At 42.7% G+C, this 20,668-nt stretch overlaps 1 protein-coding gene across 3 annotated transcripts in view; it reads left to right on the top strand.

Moving 5' to 3' along the window:
* The window catches only part of UNC5A (unc-5 netrin receptor A), a 241,331-nt gene that overhangs the window by 184,262 nt on the left and 36,401 nt on the right, over positions 1 to 20,668 (top strand). For 2 of the 3 annotated variants that reach the window (XM_072146248.1, XM_072146245.1), the window contains 6 exons: positions 1,873 to 2,040; positions 3,228 to 3,394; positions 7,235 to 7,427; positions 8,972 to 9,247; positions 10,298 to 10,385; positions 12,333 to 12,501. In XM_072146248.1, the coding sequence (XP_072002349.1) occupies positions 1,873 to 2,040; positions 3,228 to 3,394; positions 7,235 to 7,427; positions 8,972 to 9,247; positions 10,298 to 10,385; positions 12,333 to 12,501 (1,061 nt within the window). The remainder of the gene's footprint in view (positions 1 to 1,872; positions 2,041 to 3,227; positions 3,395 to 7,234; positions 7,428 to 8,971; positions 9,248 to 10,297; positions 10,386 to 12,332; positions 12,502 to 20,668) is intronic. The other variant, XM_072146246.1, reaches the window with a different exon arrangement.

Below are 20,668 nucleotides of genomic sequence, written 5' to 3'. Positions count from 1 at the left end.
AGCCAGTGACTTGGCTGAAGATAAAACACACCCCTTGTGACGCAGAGGCAAGGTGCCAGCAAGGTGCCAGTGATTTTAGCTAGATCTAAACAGGATTTTTCTACAAAATTAGCACATTGCACAGCATGAAGACATGGGAACCTGTACTTAGTTTTAATGGTGTAAACCTGTTGACAAGTTCTCCTTTCAAAAGATTAACTGTCTTGAATGTTGAGGTTTGTGAATAATCTTTCTCTCAGTATAATGATGTACTTCAAATTGTTTGGGAATTAACTTATATCCCTTCCCAGATTAATGGACAGCAACAATTGCTTCTCCAAAATAGTTTTTGATATCTTTCCTTCTCAGTATAGTGTTAACACATTCCTCAGCAAACTGCCTGAACTACTGCTTTTATAGAGGTTTTCACATTTGCTGCTGATGAATAAATCAATGTGATTTTATTCGCAGCACCTGGCTTTTACTTACCCTTCCAATTTCTATGGAAATACTATTATTGTGGCCCGCATAATTACACTGTTTATGTTGTTGTTGTCTAAGGTACCAATCATCTAATTTCAATACATATTTTTTAAAATTAGTCCTGATACCTAAAACCATAGAATTCAAAGGGTGTGTTTTCTTTTTTATGATTGTATATGTTTGTTATGTTACATTATAGCAAACAGGTTTAGCCGATTTTAAGCAACAGTTCATATTCAGAATACAATAACATTAAAACAAGAATGTTGATGATAACATGGACATAGCAAAGACCTAATGGGAAGCAAGGGGAGAGTTAATGTGATATGCAGACATTTCAGAGATAAACAGCAAATGCTCATCAGAGCAAGAATAGTTGTCAACATAAAATAATGTAGGTAATAAAGGAACAGCTGAATGTGGTTCAAAGGTTTAACAAAATCTAACTCGTATAACAAAATTTAGCAAAGCTGAACAAGTGATGGAAACAGCATGACATAGATTGACCAGGGTTGAAGACATCAATGCTAAAGAAGCTTAGCTATATGTGACACTTGTGTAGCAAAGTTGTAGTAGTGCAGGATTGAAGTGCAACTGAAGTTGAGCTGTAAGCCACATTGATGTTGCATTTCTGTGGTAGTGAAGCAATGAAGTGTGCATTGGTGTAGGTGAACTGGAGCAGAGCTATAGGCAAAGGGGATGTATAAGAGCTCACTTTACTTGTATTAACCAAGCAAAGCGGGCATCAGTGAAGCAGACTTTACTAGGAACATCGTCTGGCACATTGAATGAGGCCAATAATAAGAGGCTGCTTTAAATACATTTACCAATGAACACATGAGTTTCCTGTAGTGTTATAGGGAATTTTTTTAAGGTAATGGAAGATACAGATTGAGACAATGGGGAACATTTACTAAGGGCTTTGCGCCACACTTTAGTCAGACTGTTCACGTTCTTCATGACTAAAACGGCTTGCACAGCAAGAAGTATGTGCGCTGCGATTGTGGCGCATGCAACCCTTTTGTGGCGCAGCTGTGCTGGATTCCACCCAACACAAATTAGGGGGCGTGCTGTAGGACTGTCCAACTGATTCGGACCAAGCGCCATATTTAACTTTCAAATTGTGTTCCAAGCCCTATGTTAAAGATGCACCACAAAAAAGATGATGAACTCTGTCAAACCAGTGTGGGGAAGCGACACATTAATGATTTCTGGTGCATGATATTAGTGAACCGCCGCACACTGCATTATAGACGGACAATGCACTTTAAGTGAACTTCAGTGACCTTGTAAATGTGCCCCAATATAATGCAAGTATTCCTGTCACTTTGATACTGTGTGACTGTACTTTCATATAATTTAGTGGATAAGAATATATAGTTTTGTAACTCTGCAAACTCTTCTTCCAAGTTAATGGAGGATGGTCATCATGGACAGACTGGTCTCCATGTAGCACAACCTGTGGAAGAGGTTGGCAGAAGAGAAGTCGAACTTGTACCAACCCTACGCCATTAAATGGCGGATCATTTTGTGAAGGTCAGAATATTCAGAAGACAGCCTGTACAACTCTCTGTCCTGGTAAGTGGCATTATATGCAATATGTTAAAGTTTCCTGTTAGGGTGTATGGTCTTAAAGGAAACCTACCATTTTGGATAGGGCTTCCTGAACCGAGGTCCGTGCTCGGCGCACCATGCCAAGCGTGGACCTCAGTGCGGGGAAGCTAGTAAGGATATAAACATTAATAAACTGTTAAAACACTTTAAAAGAGTTTAAAAACATAACGGAGATAAGCACTGGCACCCACTCACCCTATAAGCATGTCCTGCTTATAAGCCATATCCGAAGTGGTAGGTTTCCTTTAAAATAGGATGTATAGGTGATATGTAGGTAATAGATACAGTATATCAATGCATCCCAAGACACCAAGGGATAAAAGCAGAACATGATTATAAAAGACATGAATTAAAGGGGCTTTTGTCGTATTTATATTAATGACTTACAAGCATCAGATCAGTGGAGATCTAGCACCCAGAAAACTGATTAACCTCTTCATATTCGGTTTGGGCAATGGTATTAACACAGAGAACGGAACAAATGTTCTCTGTATAGAGGCCAAACCGAGTAACTACAATTCAACTTCAATTCAAACCATTATAACTACATATGTTCTAAAAGTAAAAATCTATTAGTATTTACAACTCAGGTACGATCAATCACTATCATTCACTAACTCTCAGGCTGAGGCTGCAGGAAACTGAGCTCAATGGTGCAGTTGTTACAATCTTGTGTAAAGAGCTGCTTTAGCTGTCTATGTCCTTGAAGAGCTAGAGTAAGGGGACAAGGAAATGCACCAGTGACTACTCTGTATATCATATGTACAGCCAGAGTGACAGCTAGAGCATCTTACCATTTATCTCAGTTTCTCAGGCTCCCTCGAGCATGCCTCAAAGGGTGATTGGGAGATACAACATGCATGGAAAAGTTGCACAGTACAGGGTTTAGAACTGTATATTAACTATATGTTTGATGAATAAAAAGTTGCATGAAGTAGTAATCCAGAATACAAGTTGCGAAAGATTAGCAGACAGAGGAATTGGTTTCTTCTGGAGACAGACAAGTAGAGAGAAATAGCTATGTCTTATGCGACTCCAAAGGAAAGCATATGATAAAAATTAATCAGCTGCATGAGATCAGAAGACAATGCTGAAGATGCTAGACATGTATTTACTGTTGCTTTTATTTTGCTGGTTGGATATATGCACAGTGAGTGGAGGATGGGCAGAGTGGAGCTACTGGTCTTCTTGTACTTCTGATTGCACCCACTGGAGAAGCAGGGATTGTACCCAGCCAGCCCCAAGGAATGGTGGGCTACAGTGTCAAGGGCCTGACACAGAGACCCGAAACTGCACCAGTGAACTCTGCATGCACAGTAAGTGTTGCCGCTTTGGCAGCCACAACTAGAACTAGCCCTAATTGACTAGATAACAACTAGACGCCATTGCTAGTAGATAGATAGTAACGTATGTATCCTACAATATCTTGTGTATGTACTATGTTTATACCAACTTCATATCAAGTTCTTCAATGCCGCTGGTTCACCAAGTCTAAAATGAACTTGTCCATCTGGAGCTTCAGTAGAATTGATTTTTATCCCCTGTTCGGTCAGTTCAATGATTCTATATTTTACCCTGACTTCAAAGGGAATTGAATGTGAAAACCTAACATACTTATTAACTTTCTTCTCTGTGGAATCAGCTCTCAAGAGACATAATTTCATCAGCAAGAAACAGGGTGATGTTTCATGTTAGTGGATCAAACTACTGTTTTGCTGTGAGCATTCCTTGCAACTTAGAGATTGCTATCTTCAGGCTGGTATTCCTTGGGGTATAGGTAAGACGGGTGTATGGGCTTGGTGTAATTTTCTCTTTTATTGGTGTTAGAAAAGATTTGGGAAATATCAATTACATTTATCAGATATTCTGTTAGAAAGGTGCAGTAGCTATGTAGGGTTATAAACTATTTCAGAAGATGACCTGCTAATATTATTAGAGGCTGACCCATTAATCCAAACATCATATATCTTGTGAGCGAACTAAATAGAAAAAAAATTGCACTCGTCTTTATGGGGAATAGGTTTTCTGCTGAGCTCTCTTATTCCTAAGCAACCAGTTTCTGCTGAATGCTATCTATCTTTGTAGCTGTTCTTAAAATATTTGTTCAGTTTAATCAGTGATAATTCATGATCTATCTCAGCAGAAAACAAACCTGATTCCAGCAAGATAAATGATGTGCTAATGTCTGCTGTAATGGAAGAGTTAAATGACTTTGTAGAGATTACAGTAATTAATTCCCCCCTTAAAATCTAATTCTGATTAAGTATCCTCGGGGAGTGGATTGTTGATTTTTTTTTTCCATGTTGATACATTTTCTTTTCATGCAGCTGTAATCACGCCTTTGAACATTGTAAAGTCAATGTAGATATGTGCGTTTTCCAGATACAAAAGATTCTCCTTCATATTAAGTGAATCCTGTTGTGCCGTTGCTACACTGTAATACTGGAACCTTGTTAGGGCTTCCCCCTTGGTATATTTATATGTATCAAATTGTATCAATCTCCTGACCAAAGTCTTTATGGACATCAATGAGGGCAGACCTGAGATTGGAGATGCATTGAGTGCACTGCTGTGCTGGACCCAGTTTTCTGGAAGGCCAGCATTAATGCTATATTTTCGGCAATAGACAGAAATGGCTTCCACAGCACGTATTGGCTGCTCATAGGTGTTACTATCCAGTCATGCTGCAATATCTCTCAGAATGGACTACATCACATGATGATTTTTCTCTAGCCTCCCTCTAGTGCAGATATGATATCATCACTCAATCTCTGTAGTGGATTAATTTATGGTTGGTGTGGGAAGCAGCATGGGGCCCAAAGCTTCTAGACCAATGGCCAACTAATCCAACTCCCAACTAAAAGATAGACCTCCAGCCATAAAGTTCTCACACATATACTCCTTCTTTTACCTGTCATAAAAACAAAAAGACGTGTATACTCCAGAGGTCCTCAAACTGCAGAACTGAAAGTGGACAGAAGGGGGCATCAGTAGCAGAATGGCCGCTGTTGAATAGGCATGGACATTTTTCATCATAAACTCTTGTTGTCAAGAAATGATGTTGCAAAGGCAGTAAACATGTAGGTGTGATGGAAGGTCTTGTGTGACTTTCAAGCTTTGTATCTCCAGTATAGTAAGTTATGCACTTCTGTGTGCGTCACATGATAAGGCCTATGTGCATTTGCTGAAACAGGAAAACCTCTTAATCTGCATGGAAATACAGATGTATAGACTCCATGTGGTCGGCAATCAGGTGGGCAGCGCTTCTGATAGTAACTTTGGTATATTGCACTTATTGTAAGACCACTATATGTGGTAACAAGACAAGCAGGGCCAGATTATAGGGAGGACTCTAGGGTCACATGCCCCTTTGTCCCACACCACTTTGTGCATAAGAGGGCTGACAGCTCATAGTTGTGAGCTGAATGTCTCTGGGAGTAATGTGGTGCCACCACACTGCACGTGCAACTGCATCCAAGCTGTGACAGTGACACACAGTCAGAGAGTGCTCACCTAGCCATACTCAATCACATTCTGCATACAGCATGACCCCCCCCCCCATTAGTATCTAACACTGGTTGGCAGCCACGTCCTAGCAGTGTCCAGTTTACTTCCTCACAGATCACTTGACTCGATCTGTAAAAAGGAGGGAAGAGAACTCAGGGAAGCATTGGTGCATGGGAATGGTGTGACAACTAGGAGTAGTAGTCAGTACTACCCTTACTTCCACTGTGCCAGCTCTGCCAGCAGCTAGCCTAACAGCACTGCCACTGTGCCAGCTAAGCCAGCAGGTAGGCTAACATGTAAGTAAAAATTAGAATATTAATGATTCTTAATTAATGATGACTATCAATTTATAATAGTAATGTGTTTCACTGTCTGAGATAGATTCAATAGGGTCCCCGCTAGATTTTGCACCGAGGGGCCTCCACCTACCTCCATCCAGCCCTGAGCAGAAGTAGTTATATTTCATGTTTCAACTGTAACTGACTTGTTAGAAACATATAGTACAGACTCTGTGTGTTCTACACAGTACAATAGTGTCCTCTGCTGTGTAAGTACAGTTGGTTGGGGACAGAAATAGGCTGTGCTGTGGGGTATTCTGTGCACTCAGTGGATGCACCCAATGTCTATATTAAGATAATGGTGATTTAATGAGAATGGTTGACTAATGGGACACAGGTAGGCTGTAATTAGACATGACTTTGCTCTGGCACATGAGAGCTGCGCAAGAAACCAGACTGGCAGTACCTACAGGGAAGAAGTGTGCTCTCGGGCAAAGCAGTCACACTTACACTAGTAGCGGGGGAGATGGAAATTCTTGCCTTGTGCTGCTTGTCAAGAAAAAACCCAAATAAAGTAGCACACAAAGAACAATAGAGATTATACTGTGAAAGAATTATCTTATTTTGTACATATCTTTTCCCCTGAGATTCAATAAGGATTTACATGCTAAGGCCAGCTGTAGACAATGTGGATTTTCATGTGGGGAGATCTTCCGTGCATCCAGGAAACTTGTAGATTTAATTCTTGATTTTCAAAAAATTATTGACTTAAAAAAGAGACATCCTTCATATGCAAAAATCTGAGTATAAATTTCCACTTAGAAAAATAATCTGCGTTATATTTATTAAATTTATAAAAAAAATGCATATGTTTTAATATTAGTCTAATAAGCTGCATAGAGAATCTGCATCTTCTATATCCCTTGCATAAAGATATTAAAATGTGTACATGGTTTAACCAAATCTTTGTAAATAGCCCTATTCTATTCTTGTCTATCTTCTGCTGGTATCTGATATTTTGCCTCCCTGTGATTGCTATGTTTAGCGTTTTTTGTGATCAGGAGTTGATCATGTCACCTCTGACAGATTAGAGGGAAACTCACATAGACAGAATAAAGAAATCACAAAGGGAGATAGATAGAGAATGATAGAGAGATGGCTGTGCTGTGATTGGTTGCTATAACAAAGACAGTCTGTTTTGCATACATTAAGAATAATTAATGAGAAAACAGGATTAAACTAAATACTCTAAAAAAAATTTCGGATTATAAGATTGTGTATAAACTTTGTGTGCGGTAGACATGTATTGTAATTACACTGTTAGGACATTTAAACACAATTATTCACTTGAGTTTTTTTTTCTTTCTTTGGGTGCTGCAGCGGTAGGCGCCCCGGAGGATGTCGCCCTATATGTTGGTGTAGTAGCAGTGGCGGTGTTCCTAGTGCTTTTACTCGCTGTAATACTAGTGTGCTGGCGTAGGAAAGAAGGTCTAGATGCAGATGTGGCTGACTCCTCCATCCTAACAGCGGCATTCCAGCCGGTCAGCCTCAAGCCTGGCAAAGCAGGTAAGAACCAACATGAAAAGCTAGCAGTATACGCCATAGATGTGGAATATATGTGAATATATAACATTTCTAATACATGTACATGTGGATTACTGCTATGCTTATTGACCGCCAACCCTTCTGCCCACGTGACCTTAAACACATGAACACTTCATTTATTGACCACATAATAACATATCATACTAACACTGCAGAATATTACTTTATTTTCTATAACAACCTAATAGAATATTGGAAAGGTCCCTGGAGGCAAAATCCATTACCACCGAATATCCACTAACACATTCTCTTCTCTGAGTGTTGAAAGTATCTTTACTCTTGGCTGCTAAGACATGACCTGAGGGCACCACGATAGTCATTAATTCCCTATGTCCCTATGGACATTAGACTACATAGTAGCCTGCATTGCAATTGAACTCACTCCATCTCTCCGGCATCAATATCAAAGGGGGTGCTTGCACGAGAACCCCAACCACTACAATTTAGACTCTGTCTTCAGGTCTATGCTGTGTTTTTCCTGGTTTATTTATCTTTGTATGAATCAACTGACATAACAGTTACTGTTGAGAATGGGGGGTAGACACTATGCAATGATGAAGGTACACATCCATTTGAAAAGGTGAATGGTACCACCCAGCTGTAAATTTATTCCTACATCTAGAAGTGAAATAATAGTGGAATTGACCAATCCAGGTTCATATGTAGTGATGCTTCATATTTATTACTTCACAGAGAATACTTTAAAAGCATACATGTCAAAAGTAACGACAGGTCTTCTTTAAACCAAAATAAGCAACATATAAAGTAGCTTATAATAATAATAATAATTCTTTATTTATATAGCGCACACAGATTACGCAGCGCTGCACAAAGCATGGCAAATTGGTCCCTGTCCCCATGGGGCTCACAATCTAAACAACCTAACAGTATGTTTTGGAGTGTGGGAGGAAACCGGAGTACCCGGAGGAAACCCACACAAACACGGAGAGAACATACAAACTCTTTGCAGATGTTGACCTGGTCAGGTTTTGAACCCAGGACCCCAGTGCTGCAAGGCAGAAGTGCTACTCACTCAGCCACCGTGCCGCCCTAATAGCTTGTTGGCACATGCTCTGTCAGCCATACCCCTGGGACCACTCCATACAATGCCCACTGGTAGAGAGAACAAGAAGAAGCTTGAAATGAATGAGACATAGTATAGTAAGCTTTGATTGATTGATTGATCTTGAGAAAAAAAAAATTGAAATTTATTTTAATATATTCAGACGGTTATGCAGCATTTTGCAATTATCATAGTAATTATCATTGTATTTCATAAAAGTAGTACAACAGCAATTATGCAAAGTATCCACTGAAGTACTCATTTACATACACAAATCTTTCCTCAAAGATTTCACATTAACTTTCTTTTTAACTGTATAGGAGGACTGGATTTTAATATGAGATCAATAAATGGCAAAATATTTATGTACATGTTCAGCGCTAAATTGTGTTAGAGTTTTTATGTTTTTTTTAAGAAATTAACCATTTTTTTTTCTCTTTAGGTCAAGCGCACCTACTAACTATTCAGCCTGATCTCAGCACAGCAACAATGACTTATCAGGGATCCCTGTGCCTACGACAAGATGGTGGCAACAAATTCCAGCTAACAAATGGACATCTTCTGCCACCTATGGGACCAGGTTTACCGAGGGAACATAGTCACACGTTACCAAGACTCTCAACCCAAAACTATTTTCGTACTCTGCCACGTGGATCAAGTAATATGGCGTATGGTACCTTCAACTTTTTAGGAGGTCGTCTTAAGATACCAAATACTGGTAATTTTACAGATTTTTTTTCTTACACAAGTCTTGACAGTAATTAAAATATTAACTTAAGTTAAATTAAAGTAAGAAGATGATCCTTGTCCACTTTTCCTCTAAAGAGATAGTGAAAGTTTCTCACGTGGGACAAGGGGCGAAACTAGGAGAGGCAGACCCCATAGCAGACTTCTGAATATTTCCCCCTTCCTGCTTAAAAATATATATATTACACTCATCACATTACACTCCAAACTTTACTTTTGGGTTCAGGTGCATCCCCCATGGGATTGGGGACTGTGCCGCCAATCTGGCAAATTGATGCCCCCAGCTACTAGCTATGGCTGTGATTGGCCAGTGGTGTCCACATGACCAATCACAGCTATAGCTAATAGCTAGGAGCTTTAAATTTGCCACATTGGCTGCATATATGTCGCACAGAATGCACCTTAACTCTGAGGTTGAACCAGGTTCACTTTTCTTTATTCAGGAGCAAATGCAGCTAATATCACTTGCAACCAAACTTCTTAAACATTTATATCTAAAACCCTTTTAATGGGTTTATGTGCAGATACGCCGAGCAAAAACTATATGTTATCTTTGCAGGCAAGAGGCTAAAGGTTTCACTCAATAAAATGGTTAATTTTACTCTTCCTGAAAACTATAATTTGTTACAACTTTGAGAAAACTCTTATAAACCCCTAATAGAGTAGTCACTTAATCGTAACTGGAGCACCTTTCTCTTTTGAAGACCAGCATACCCATTGATTGTATGGGGCATCATGTAATGCTTGAAAACAATACAACTTTATTGATCACCTTGGAGGAAATTATTGTGTATTAGATTTTTTTAATGTTTGTATTAAATTAAGTTGTCCTACGGTGATGCTGCATGAGAATTAAAAGCTTGTCATGTTCTCCTGAAGATTACAAATGATAATTGGAGTAATTGGTCATTTCTGTACATTTGTTTTATATTTTAAATATTGCTTTACTATGATGTTTTATATTTTAAATAATAAGTTAAGAATTGTGCATATGTAGTACTAACACATTGTTTTATATCAGGCCTCAGTTTACTCATACCTCCAGATGCCATTCCCCGGGGAAAAATCTATGAAATCTACTTGACGCTTCACAAACAGGAAGATGTGAGGTAGGTCCTTAAGACATTTTATAACTTTTTAACGTTATTTAAAAATAGTACCGGTATATTGTTAAAAGGGAAATATTAAACAATGAAAAGAAATTGAGTGATTTCAATTTAACACACAATATTACATTACATGTAATTTTTTTTCTTGGTTGGGGATATTTAAAGCCTAGCGAAACCTATAATGCAATTTTTTATTTTAATGGATAATAGTAAACTTTGTATTATACTTTGTTAAAGGGGTTGTCCCACAAAATAAGTCCATAGGATAGGACCTAACTTGCTGATTGGAGATGGTCTAAGTAATGGGATCCCCATGGATCACACGAATGGGGGTCAGATGTATCCCTGTGGCACCCCTTGTCTTACACCAAATTCCGTACTCGGCAATATCCATCAGCTCCATAGAGATAAACGGGAAAACTCTTGTATACGCGACCGGCTGTTCCGGTGATCAAGGAGTGCGCCAAGGGGTACATTGGTCTCCGTTCTCATGATCAGTCAGTCCCCACCCATCAGTTTGGTGGATAGGGCCTAACTTCCTTTGTGGGAAAATATATAAGGCATATTCTAGTGCCTTATACTGCATCTTCCACTTGCAGCGTATATGAAATACTTCTAAGATCAGTCTACCGATTGACAAAGGAGGCTAAGGTTAACTGTAGAGTATTTTGTAGAGAGTATTTTCCTTGATGATTCAGCTCTGAGGAGATAAGACTATCCAGGAGCTGTCTGTAAAATGATAAGTTATTAGACTCACTAATTAGGCACATTTACTTACCAGGTCACTGGAGTTCACTGAAAGTGCATTGTCCTTCTATAACGCGGTGTGCAGCGATTCACTAAGATTGTGCGCCTGAAATCATGAATGTGTCGCTTCGCCGCTCAGGTCCGACACATCTCAGGTGCATCTTAAACATAGGGCTTGCGACACAATTTAAATGTTAAATACTGCCCTCAGTCTGAATCAGTTGGGCTTTCGGACGGCACCCCCCCTTATTTGTGTAGCATGAAAACCAGCGGAGCTGCACCACAAAAGGGTCATGTGCGACACAATCGCAGCGCAGACACTTCTTAAATACCTGTGCAAGACGTTTTAGCCCCGAAAGAGTTGCACAGTCCGACAAAAGTGCGCAGCACGATCCCCCTTAGTAAATAAGTCCCTCAAGGTTTCTTTATCTCTCAGCCAGTCAGTGGATACTGGACAGATATTTAATTTGCATAAGCTGCTTAAATAAGGAAGAAAGAGAAAGGCAGGGCACAAAGAAGGACACAGGAACAGACTTCTTTAATAAAAGTATGTTACAAAGTTCATTAATATTATCTGCACTATTCATTTATGCAAGTGTAGTTAATCTTTTAGCAGACAGAAGAGATAGATTAGAGATTGGTTGAGCAGGTTATATGAAGTTTGTGGATATTTTTGTGTGCATATTGTGGATATTGTGCACGCACATGCTCATATTTTACTACAAACTGGAAATACTAAGTAGGTTAGAGGACACTATTTGTACTGCTCTAGTAAATATAAAATAGAAAAAATAAGTATATTTCCAAACAGTCTTGATTTATAAAATCTCACAATCTCTTACAATTATCAGCTCTAATAAAGACATATTTCCATGGTTACAATTGACAATAAGTAAGGTTCTCTATGCCTTCCTGTGAGATGCTGAATCATACAATTTAGAGATTACCTTATGGTCCACAAATAAGAGTAAAGACTTAGTCAGTCACGTGATACAATGGAGGAACTGAGCTGATAAATCTGATGTATATAAAGAGCTGTGCATCCTGTGTTACACTGTCAAGAGCAATGAAGGATATAGTACATTGATAATTAAAGAGATGTTATTATATGGATAGATTTATATATACAAGTCATGTAATAGACAGAAAGATAGATATTCATTTTCATCTCACTTTCTACTTTTCCTTTCTCTTCTTGAGGTTACCTCTAGCTGGATGCCAGACGCTTTTGGGCCCCATTGTCAGCTGCGGACCCCCTGGAGTCCTACTCACACAGCCTGTTATCTTGTCCATGGACCACTGCCTGGAACCTAGCCCTGAGAACTGGGCTGTGCGTCTGAAGAAACAGTCTTGTGAAGGCAGCTGGGAGGTAGGTTACACAGAGAGCATCAAAATCAACATGACGAGGAAGTGTCTGCAAGCATAATACAGATGAAAGGGACTCTAGAAACCACCCACAAAAACAGAATATGTCATATTCACAATTCATATGACAATTCAGTCTCAGGGAGAGGGCACCAATAGTTTCAGGACATTGATGGGAGTAGTAAGGTATCAGAAAGTGGCTTGTAATACACCATGAAGATGGGACCACCCATTGGCCATGGTCATATACTGCTCTACATAAAGTGGTATCTACTGATTTAAAAGCACAAAATAGCCAAATCCCTCTGGCAATATGCACTAAATCTGTAAAAACCACTTCTATCTGCATATATACTATAAATCACATAAACGCTTTAAAAATGGAGCAGTCTTACCAGGTGGAGTGTCGGCCTTCAGGATGGATATCCTTGAGAGACCGAAGGGGAAGAATAAGTACTCTCCCTACACACTTAGTAGTCCCTGCTGCCCCAAATGCTCCTGTCCTGACAAGAACAGTACCCACGTTGTCCCTAGACCAGTGTACTGTTATGCCCTAAAGCAGTGATGGCGAACCTATGGCACGGGTGCCAGAGGTGGCACTCGGAGTCCTTTCTGTGGGCACCCAGGTTGTCTCCCGAGGGCAAAGGTCACCAGAAAGGACTTGAATCTTCCTGCAGTCCCAGACAACTTGAGTTGCTGCTCCCAATGATATTTTAAGGTGACACATCCTTGACTGATTGGAACTGCAGGAAGGGCGAGAAGGTGTGAACAGGGTCGGATTATCGTTGCTGGCCCCATGATTCTTCCTGTATTGAGAGACCTTGGAGAGAAGCTACAATGATGTCTGAATTTGCCCTCCTGCTTTCAGCTGTATTAGTGTCCTGAGGGAGCCAAACGGTTGAATGTTGTGGAAGAACAGGTAGCAATTAATTACTGTATAAATTGTCATATTGGCACTTGATGGTAAATAAGTGGGTGTTGGTTGTAGTTTGGGCACCAGGTCTCTAAAAGGTTTGCCATCACTGCCCTAGAGGTACAACAAAAGAAGTGCTCCCTGTCCCTCCCTTTCCTACGCGTTTCATCACCATTCACGATGAATCATCAGGGGACTAGTGAGGACTGAACAAAATCCAGGAGGGAGAGAACATTAATAGTAAATCTGTGGGGCCTAAGAATCCTGGATATAGGTCACAAGCAGGCCTTCCATGGTGCTTCCCCAGAGAGGTCCACCTTTTTGTAGTGGTATACCTTGGCTAGTGAGCAAAAATGCAAAAATGCAAATGGTAGTCCTAAAGACTTTACAAATTGAAACTGCTTGAGTGCTGGAGGGAACTGGGCCATTGAGGCATCTAAGTAGTACCCCTTAGTCTACCATTATTATCACATGATGCATGTGTCCTTCATACGACAAAAAGTTGTTAATAAAGGACTGCAATGCTAGTCTATGTGTAGCTTCAGTCAACACATAAGATCACCTGCATGTCAATTGCAAGGGTTTTATACAAACCCAAAATCTAACTAAATTAGTCGCAAGTCGCACAAAGCCGCGACTTTAGTCACTAATTAAAAAGAAAAACATTTCCAAATGAGTAATACATGTCCTGCATGGAACACATTTAGTATTTTCAGAGATATTTTACTGACAACCAGATTGTGGACAATGTTGGTGTTTTTTGGCAGTCTATGAACAATGTACGTCAAGCATGAAAGGAAAACAGATCTCTTGATTACCTCTCCAGGGCTCTGCTGTAGTCAGTGCTGATGGTTCCATCTTTACTTATCAATTATATAATGTTTAAATGTTGGTTTGACTTTCTTACTGACAATTTCTCTGAAACCAATATGGAGAGAAATGCTCTAACTGTCCCTCTGCTGGGACCTATTCATTAAGAAAGCCAACAAAGGAGCAACCTTCCCTTCACCTTGCTTGGGGGCATCTTGGATGACTGAGGAAAAAACTACTTAAGTCAATGAATAGAGGTTTCTCCCTCAAAAAGGGCAATTGTTGACATGTTTTGTGAGCAAATTGTATAGCGTTCCATGTGATATCTTAAACACATAAATATCAAGAGAATTTATTTAAACAAAAAGTGCATAAAAGAAGTAGCATTACTCCTCAGGATTTGACCATATCATCCTTGCTATTTTATTGAGTGGGTCAAAAAACAACAATTTAATGTCTAAACATAAATGATTTATTAGTCTGAAAACAAACATGCAGTTTTTGTGGCACCTCATAAGCTTCATAGAGGAACAAAAAAGGAACAAAAAGGGGAATGCGTCAGAACTTACTGTATACCTGCACCTACTTTTAGATCTACTACAACAAAAACTGACTCAAAAGCTGAATCGGTAATTCCAGCCTTATTATTTGATAAGAAGAACATAATATTAAAGGTTGATTTTAGAATAAAGGAGGCCATGGATAACAAATATGAAAAGACTACAAGAGCCACAGTGTCTGGATCTATGATTAATAGAGATGAGCGAACATGCTCGTCCGAGCTTGATGCTCGGTCGAGCATTAGGGTACTCGAAACTGCTCGTTGCTCGGACGAATACTTTGCCCGCTCGAGAAAATGGCAGCTCCCGCCGTTTTGCTTTTTGGCGGCCAGAAACAGAGCCAATCACAAGCCAGGAGACTCTGCACTCCACCCAGCATGACGTGGTACCCTTACACGTCGATAGCAGTGGTTGGCTGGCCAGATCAGGTGACCCTGGGATAGACTAGCCGCTGGCCGCGCTGCTCGGATCATTCTGTCTCTGGATGCCGCTAGGGAGAGAGCTGCTGCTGGTCAGGGAAAGCGTTAGGGTGTTCTATTAGCTTACTGTTAGGCAGGAGTGATTCTCAAAGAACCCAACAGCCCTTCTTAGGGCTACAATAACGTTCTACTTTTTTTATTTTAATTTGCATCTTTTACCATTTTGTGAGGAATTAGCAGGGGGACTTGCTACCGTTGTGTTTAGCTCTTAGTGGCACACATATCCATAGCAAAGACCGAAGTGGGAAAATTCAGTAGGGGTTGGATTTCTATTAGGCAATAACTCAGTGTCATCTCATCTGGCATAGTAGTGTGCTTCCTTTGATACTTGGCTAGAAAATAGCCATAGGAGAATACAAATAGCTTCTTGAAGCCTACAGTAGCGTTCTATATATTTGATTTCTGGTTGATCTGCTGGTGGCTGTAGTTTCTGCAGTGCATGTACTTGCCAATTCTGAGCAATTTGTAGTGAGACTTGCGACCGCTGTGTTCTGCGCTTAGTGGCGCACATATCCATAGCAAAGGCTGAAGTGGCAAAATTCAGTAGGGGTTGGATTTCTATTAGGCAATAACTCAGTGTCATCTCATCTGGCATAGTAGTGTGCTTCCTTTGATACTTGGCTAGAAAATAGCCATAGGAGAATACAAATAGCTTCTTGAAGCCTACAGTAGCGTTCTATATATTTGATTTCTGGTTGATCTGCTGGTGGCTGTAGTTTCTGCAGTGCATGTACTTGCCAATTCTGAGCAATTTGTAGTGAGACTTGCGACCGCTGTGTTCTGCGCTTAGTGGCGCACATATCCATAGCAAAGGCTGAAGTGGGAAAATTCAGTAGGGGTTGGATTTCTATTAGGCAATAACTCAGTGTCATCTCATCTGGCATAGTAGTGTGCTTCCTTTGATACTTGGCTAGAAAATAGCCATAGGAGAATACAAATAGCTTCTTGAAGCCTACAGTAGCGTTCTATATATTTGATTTCTGGTTGATCTGCTGGTGGCTGTAGTTTCTGCAGTGCATGTACTTGCCAATTCTGAGCAATTTGTAGTGAGACTTGCGACCGCTGTGTTCTGCGCTTAGTGGCGCACATATCCATAGCAAAGGCTGAAGTGGCAAAATTCAGTAGGGGTTGGATTTCTATTAGGCAATAACTCAGTGTCATCTCATCTGGCATAGTAGTGTGCTTCCTTTGATACTTGGCTAGAAAATAGCCATAGGAGAATACAAATAGCTTCTTGAAGCCTACAGTAGCGTTCTATATATTTGATTTCTGGTTGATCTGCTGGTGGCTGTAGTTTCTGCAGTGCATGTACTTGCCAATTCTGAGCAATTTGTAGTGAGACTTGCGACCGCTGTGTTCTGCGCTTAGTGGCGCACATATCCATAGCAAAGGCTGAAGTGGGAAAATTCAGTAGGGGTTGGATTTCTATTAGGCAATAACTCAGTGTCATCTCATCTGGCATAGTAGTGTGCTTCCTTTGATACTTGGCTAGAAAATAGCCATAGCAATAGGATAGGATTGTTTGGTTCTAAAAACTCAAAAAAAAACAAAAAACACAAAAAAAAACAAAAAACACAAAAAAACACACAAAAAAAAAAAAAAAAAGTAAAAAAAAAAAAAAAGTTATAACTCTCATTTTAAAAATGTTTAACCCCAGGGCTAGGGGTAGAGGACGAGGGCGGGGACGTGGGCGTCCAACTACTGCAGGGGTCAGAGGCCGTGGTCCTGGGCGGGGTGAGACACCACCTGCTGATGAGGGAGCAGGGGAACGCCGCAGAGCTACACTCCCTAGGTTCATGTCTGAAGTTACTGGGACTCGTGGTAGAGCACTGTTGAGGCCAGAACAGTGCGAACAGGTGATGTCGTGGATTGCTGACAATGCTTCGAGCAATTTGTCCACCACCAGTCAGTCTTCCACGCAGTCCACCCATGTCACCGAAATCCCCACTCCTCCAGCTCCTGCACCTCAGCCTCCTCCCCCCCAGTCTGCCCCCTCCCAGGAAAATTTGCCATTTGAACCGGCATACTCTGAGGAACTGTTTTCTGGACCCTTCCCACAGTCACAAACCACTTGTCCGGTTGCTGCTGAGCAATTTTCCGATGCCCAGGTTTTCCACCAGTCACAGTCTGTGGGTGATGATGACCTTCTTGACGTAGTGGAAGTGTGTAAAGAGGTGTCCGACGATGAGGAGACACGGTTGTCAGACAGTGGGGAAGTTGTTGTCAGGGCAGGAAGTCCGAGGGGGGAGCAGACTGAGGGATCGGAGGATGATGAGGTGACAGACCCAAGCTGGGTTGAGAGGCCGGGTGAACACAGTGCTTCTGAGACGGAGGAGAGTCCTCGACCTGAACAGGTTGGAAGAGGCAGTGGTGGGGCCAGACGGAGAGGCAGGGCCAGAGCTGGTGCATCAGCGCCACTGTCAACTAGTGAAGCTCCCGTGGTGAGGGCTCTTGCGGCGAGGGCTAGATCTTCAGAAGTGTGGAGGTTCTTTAAGGAAACACCGGATGACCGACGGACTGTGGTGTGCAACATTTGCCAAACCAGGCTCAGCAGGGGTTCCACCACTACTAGCTTAACTACCACCAGTATGCGCAGGCATATGAATGCTAAGCACCCCACTCAGTGGCAACAAGCCCGTTCACCTCCGGCCGTGCACACCACTGCTCCTTCCCCTGTGTCAGCTGCTAGTCAGCCCCCTGCCCAGGACCCTGGCCCAAAAACCCCATCGTCGCCTCCACGATCCTCCACAGCATCCACCAGCGTTCAGCTCTCCATACCCCAGACGCTGGAGCGGAAACGCAAATATAGTGCAACCCACCCGCACGCCCAAGCCCTTAATGTGCACATCTCCAGATTGCTTAGCCTGGAGATGCTGCCCTATAGGCTAGTAGAGACCGAGGCCTTTCGCAACCTCATGGCGGCGGCCGCCCCTCGGTATTCGGTCCCCAGCCGCCACTACTTTTCCCGATGTGCCGTCCCAGCCCTGCACCAGCACGTGTCAGACAACATCATCCGTGCCCTGACCAACGCCGTTTCTGACAAGGTCCACCTGACCACGGACACGTGGACGAGTGCTGCCGGGCAGGGCCACTATATATCGCTGACGGCACATTGGGTTAACTTGGTGGAGGCTGGGACCGAGACTGACCCTGGGGCTGCTCATATACTGCCGACGCCGAGGATTGCGGGGCCTACCTCGGTCCAGGTGTTTCAGGCCTACTATGCCTCCTCCTCCTCCCACCCCTCCTCCACCTCCTCCTCCGAACTACCATCCGTGGGCACGGCGCCATCAGTCGGTAGCTCTAGGCACAGCAGCAGTGCCGTCGCTAAGCGACAGCAGGCGGTGCTCAAACTGCTGAGCCTAGGCGACAAAAGGCACACCGCCCAAGAGCTATTACAGGGCATCACGGCGCAGACTGATCTGTGGCTGGCACCGCTGAACCTCAAGCCGGGAATGGTTGTGTGTGACAACGGCCGTAACCTGGTGGCGGCTCTGCAACTCGGCAGACTGACACATGTGCCATGCCTGGCCCATGTGTTAAATCTGATAGTGCAGCGTTTCCTCAAGACATACCCCAATCTGTCTGATTTGCTCACGAAGGTGCGCCGCATCTGTGCGCATTTCAGGAAGTCCAGCCCAGATGCTGCCACTCTCAGGGCAGCGCAGCGCCGCCTCCAACTGCCCGCTCACCGACTGTTGTGCGACGTGCCCACGAGGTGGAATTCAACACTGACCATGTTATCCAGAGTTTACCAGCAGCGCAGAGCGATTGTAGACTGCCAGATGTCAACTTCCACCAGAACTGGTAGTCAGGTCAGTCAGCTTCCTCAAGTCTACAATGAGGAGTGGACGTGGATGTCTGATATCTGTCAGGTGCTGAGTAACTTTGAGGAGTCAACACAGATGGTCAGTGGCGATGCCGCCATCATCAGCCTCACCATCCCGCTGCTTGGCCTGTTGAAAAACTCTCTGGTCAGCATGAAGTCGGAAGCTTTGCGCTCGTCACAAGAGACGGGGGAAGAATATTCCCTTGTTGATAGCCAAAGCACCCTGAGGTCTGTTTCTCAGCGCATATCGGAGGAGGTGGAGGTGGAGGAGGATGAGGAGGAAGAGGAGGAGAATGTTGGCGAGACACAAGAGGGGACCATTGTTGAGTCCTTCACTGTTCAGCGTGTATGGGCAGAAGAAGAGGAGTTGGAGGAGTTGGAGGAGGAGGAAATGGACAGTCAGGCCAGTGAGGGGAGTGAATTCTTACGCGTTGGTACTCTGGCGCATATGGCAGATTTCATGCTAGGCTGCCTATCCCGTGACCCTCGCGTTCAAAGAATTTATTCCAGCACCGATTACTGGGTGTTCACTCTCCTGGACCCACGGTACAAGCAAAATCTTGCCACTCTCATCCCTGCAGAGGAAAGGAGTGTGAGAATGCATGAATACCAGCAGGCCCTGGTGCACAAGCTGAAACAGTATTTCCCTTCTGACAGCGCTAGCGGCAGAGTGCGTAGTTCTGCGGGACAAGTAGCGAGGGAGAGTAGGCGAGCAGGCAGCTTGTCCAGCACTGGCAAGGGTACGCTTTACAAGGCTTTTGCCAGCTTTATGTCACCCCAGCAAGACACTGTCACCTGTCCCCAGTCTCGGCAGAGTAGGGCTGATCTTTACAGAAAGATGGTGAGGGAGTACGTAGCTGACCATACCATCGTCCTAAATGATCACACAGCTCCCTACAACTACTGGGTTTCAAAGCTGGACATGTGGCACGAACTGGCGCTGTACGCCTTGGAGGTTCTTGCCTGCCCTGCCGCTAGCGTCTTGTCCGAGCGGGTTTTCAGTGCAGCTGGTGGCATCATCACCGATAAGCGTACACGCCTGTCGACTGACAGCGCTGACAGGCTGACGCTTATTAAAATGAATAAAGGCTGGATTTCTCAGAATTTCCAATCTCCACCAGGTGAAGGAAGCTCAACCTGAATAATTGATCCACTCCTCCTCCTCCTCCTCATTTTCCTCCTTCTCCTCCTCTTTGTACAGTAAAGCAGAGGAAAATGGCTATTTTTTGACAGGGCCCACTGGCTCTTGCTATACTTCATGCATTTAATTTTTCTGGAGGGCCACCTACCCGGTCCTCTGTTTGAAACAATTTTTGTGAGTGCCACATACAGGCACTCAATCTATTCCATTTTTCTGGAGGGCCACCTACCCGGTCCTCTGGTTTGAACAATTTTTGGGACTGCCACATACAGGCACTCAATCTATTCCATTTTACTGGAGGGCCACCTACCTGCTCCTCTGGTTTGAAGAATTTTTGGGACTGCCACATACAGGCACTCAATCTATTCCATTTTACTGGAGGGCCACCTACCTGCTCCTCTGGTTTGAAACATTTTTGGGACTGCCACATACAGGCACT

Source organism: Engystomops pustulosus, chromosome 4, assembly GCF_040894005.1.
Source record: "Engystomops pustulosus chromosome 4, aEngPut4.maternal, whole genome shotgun sequence".
In the NCBI taxonomy this organism is placed as follows: Eukaryota; Metazoa; Chordata; class Amphibia; order Anura; family Leptodactylidae; genus Engystomops; species Engystomops pustulosus.
This window is presented reverse-complemented; position numbering and strand designations above follow the sequence as displayed.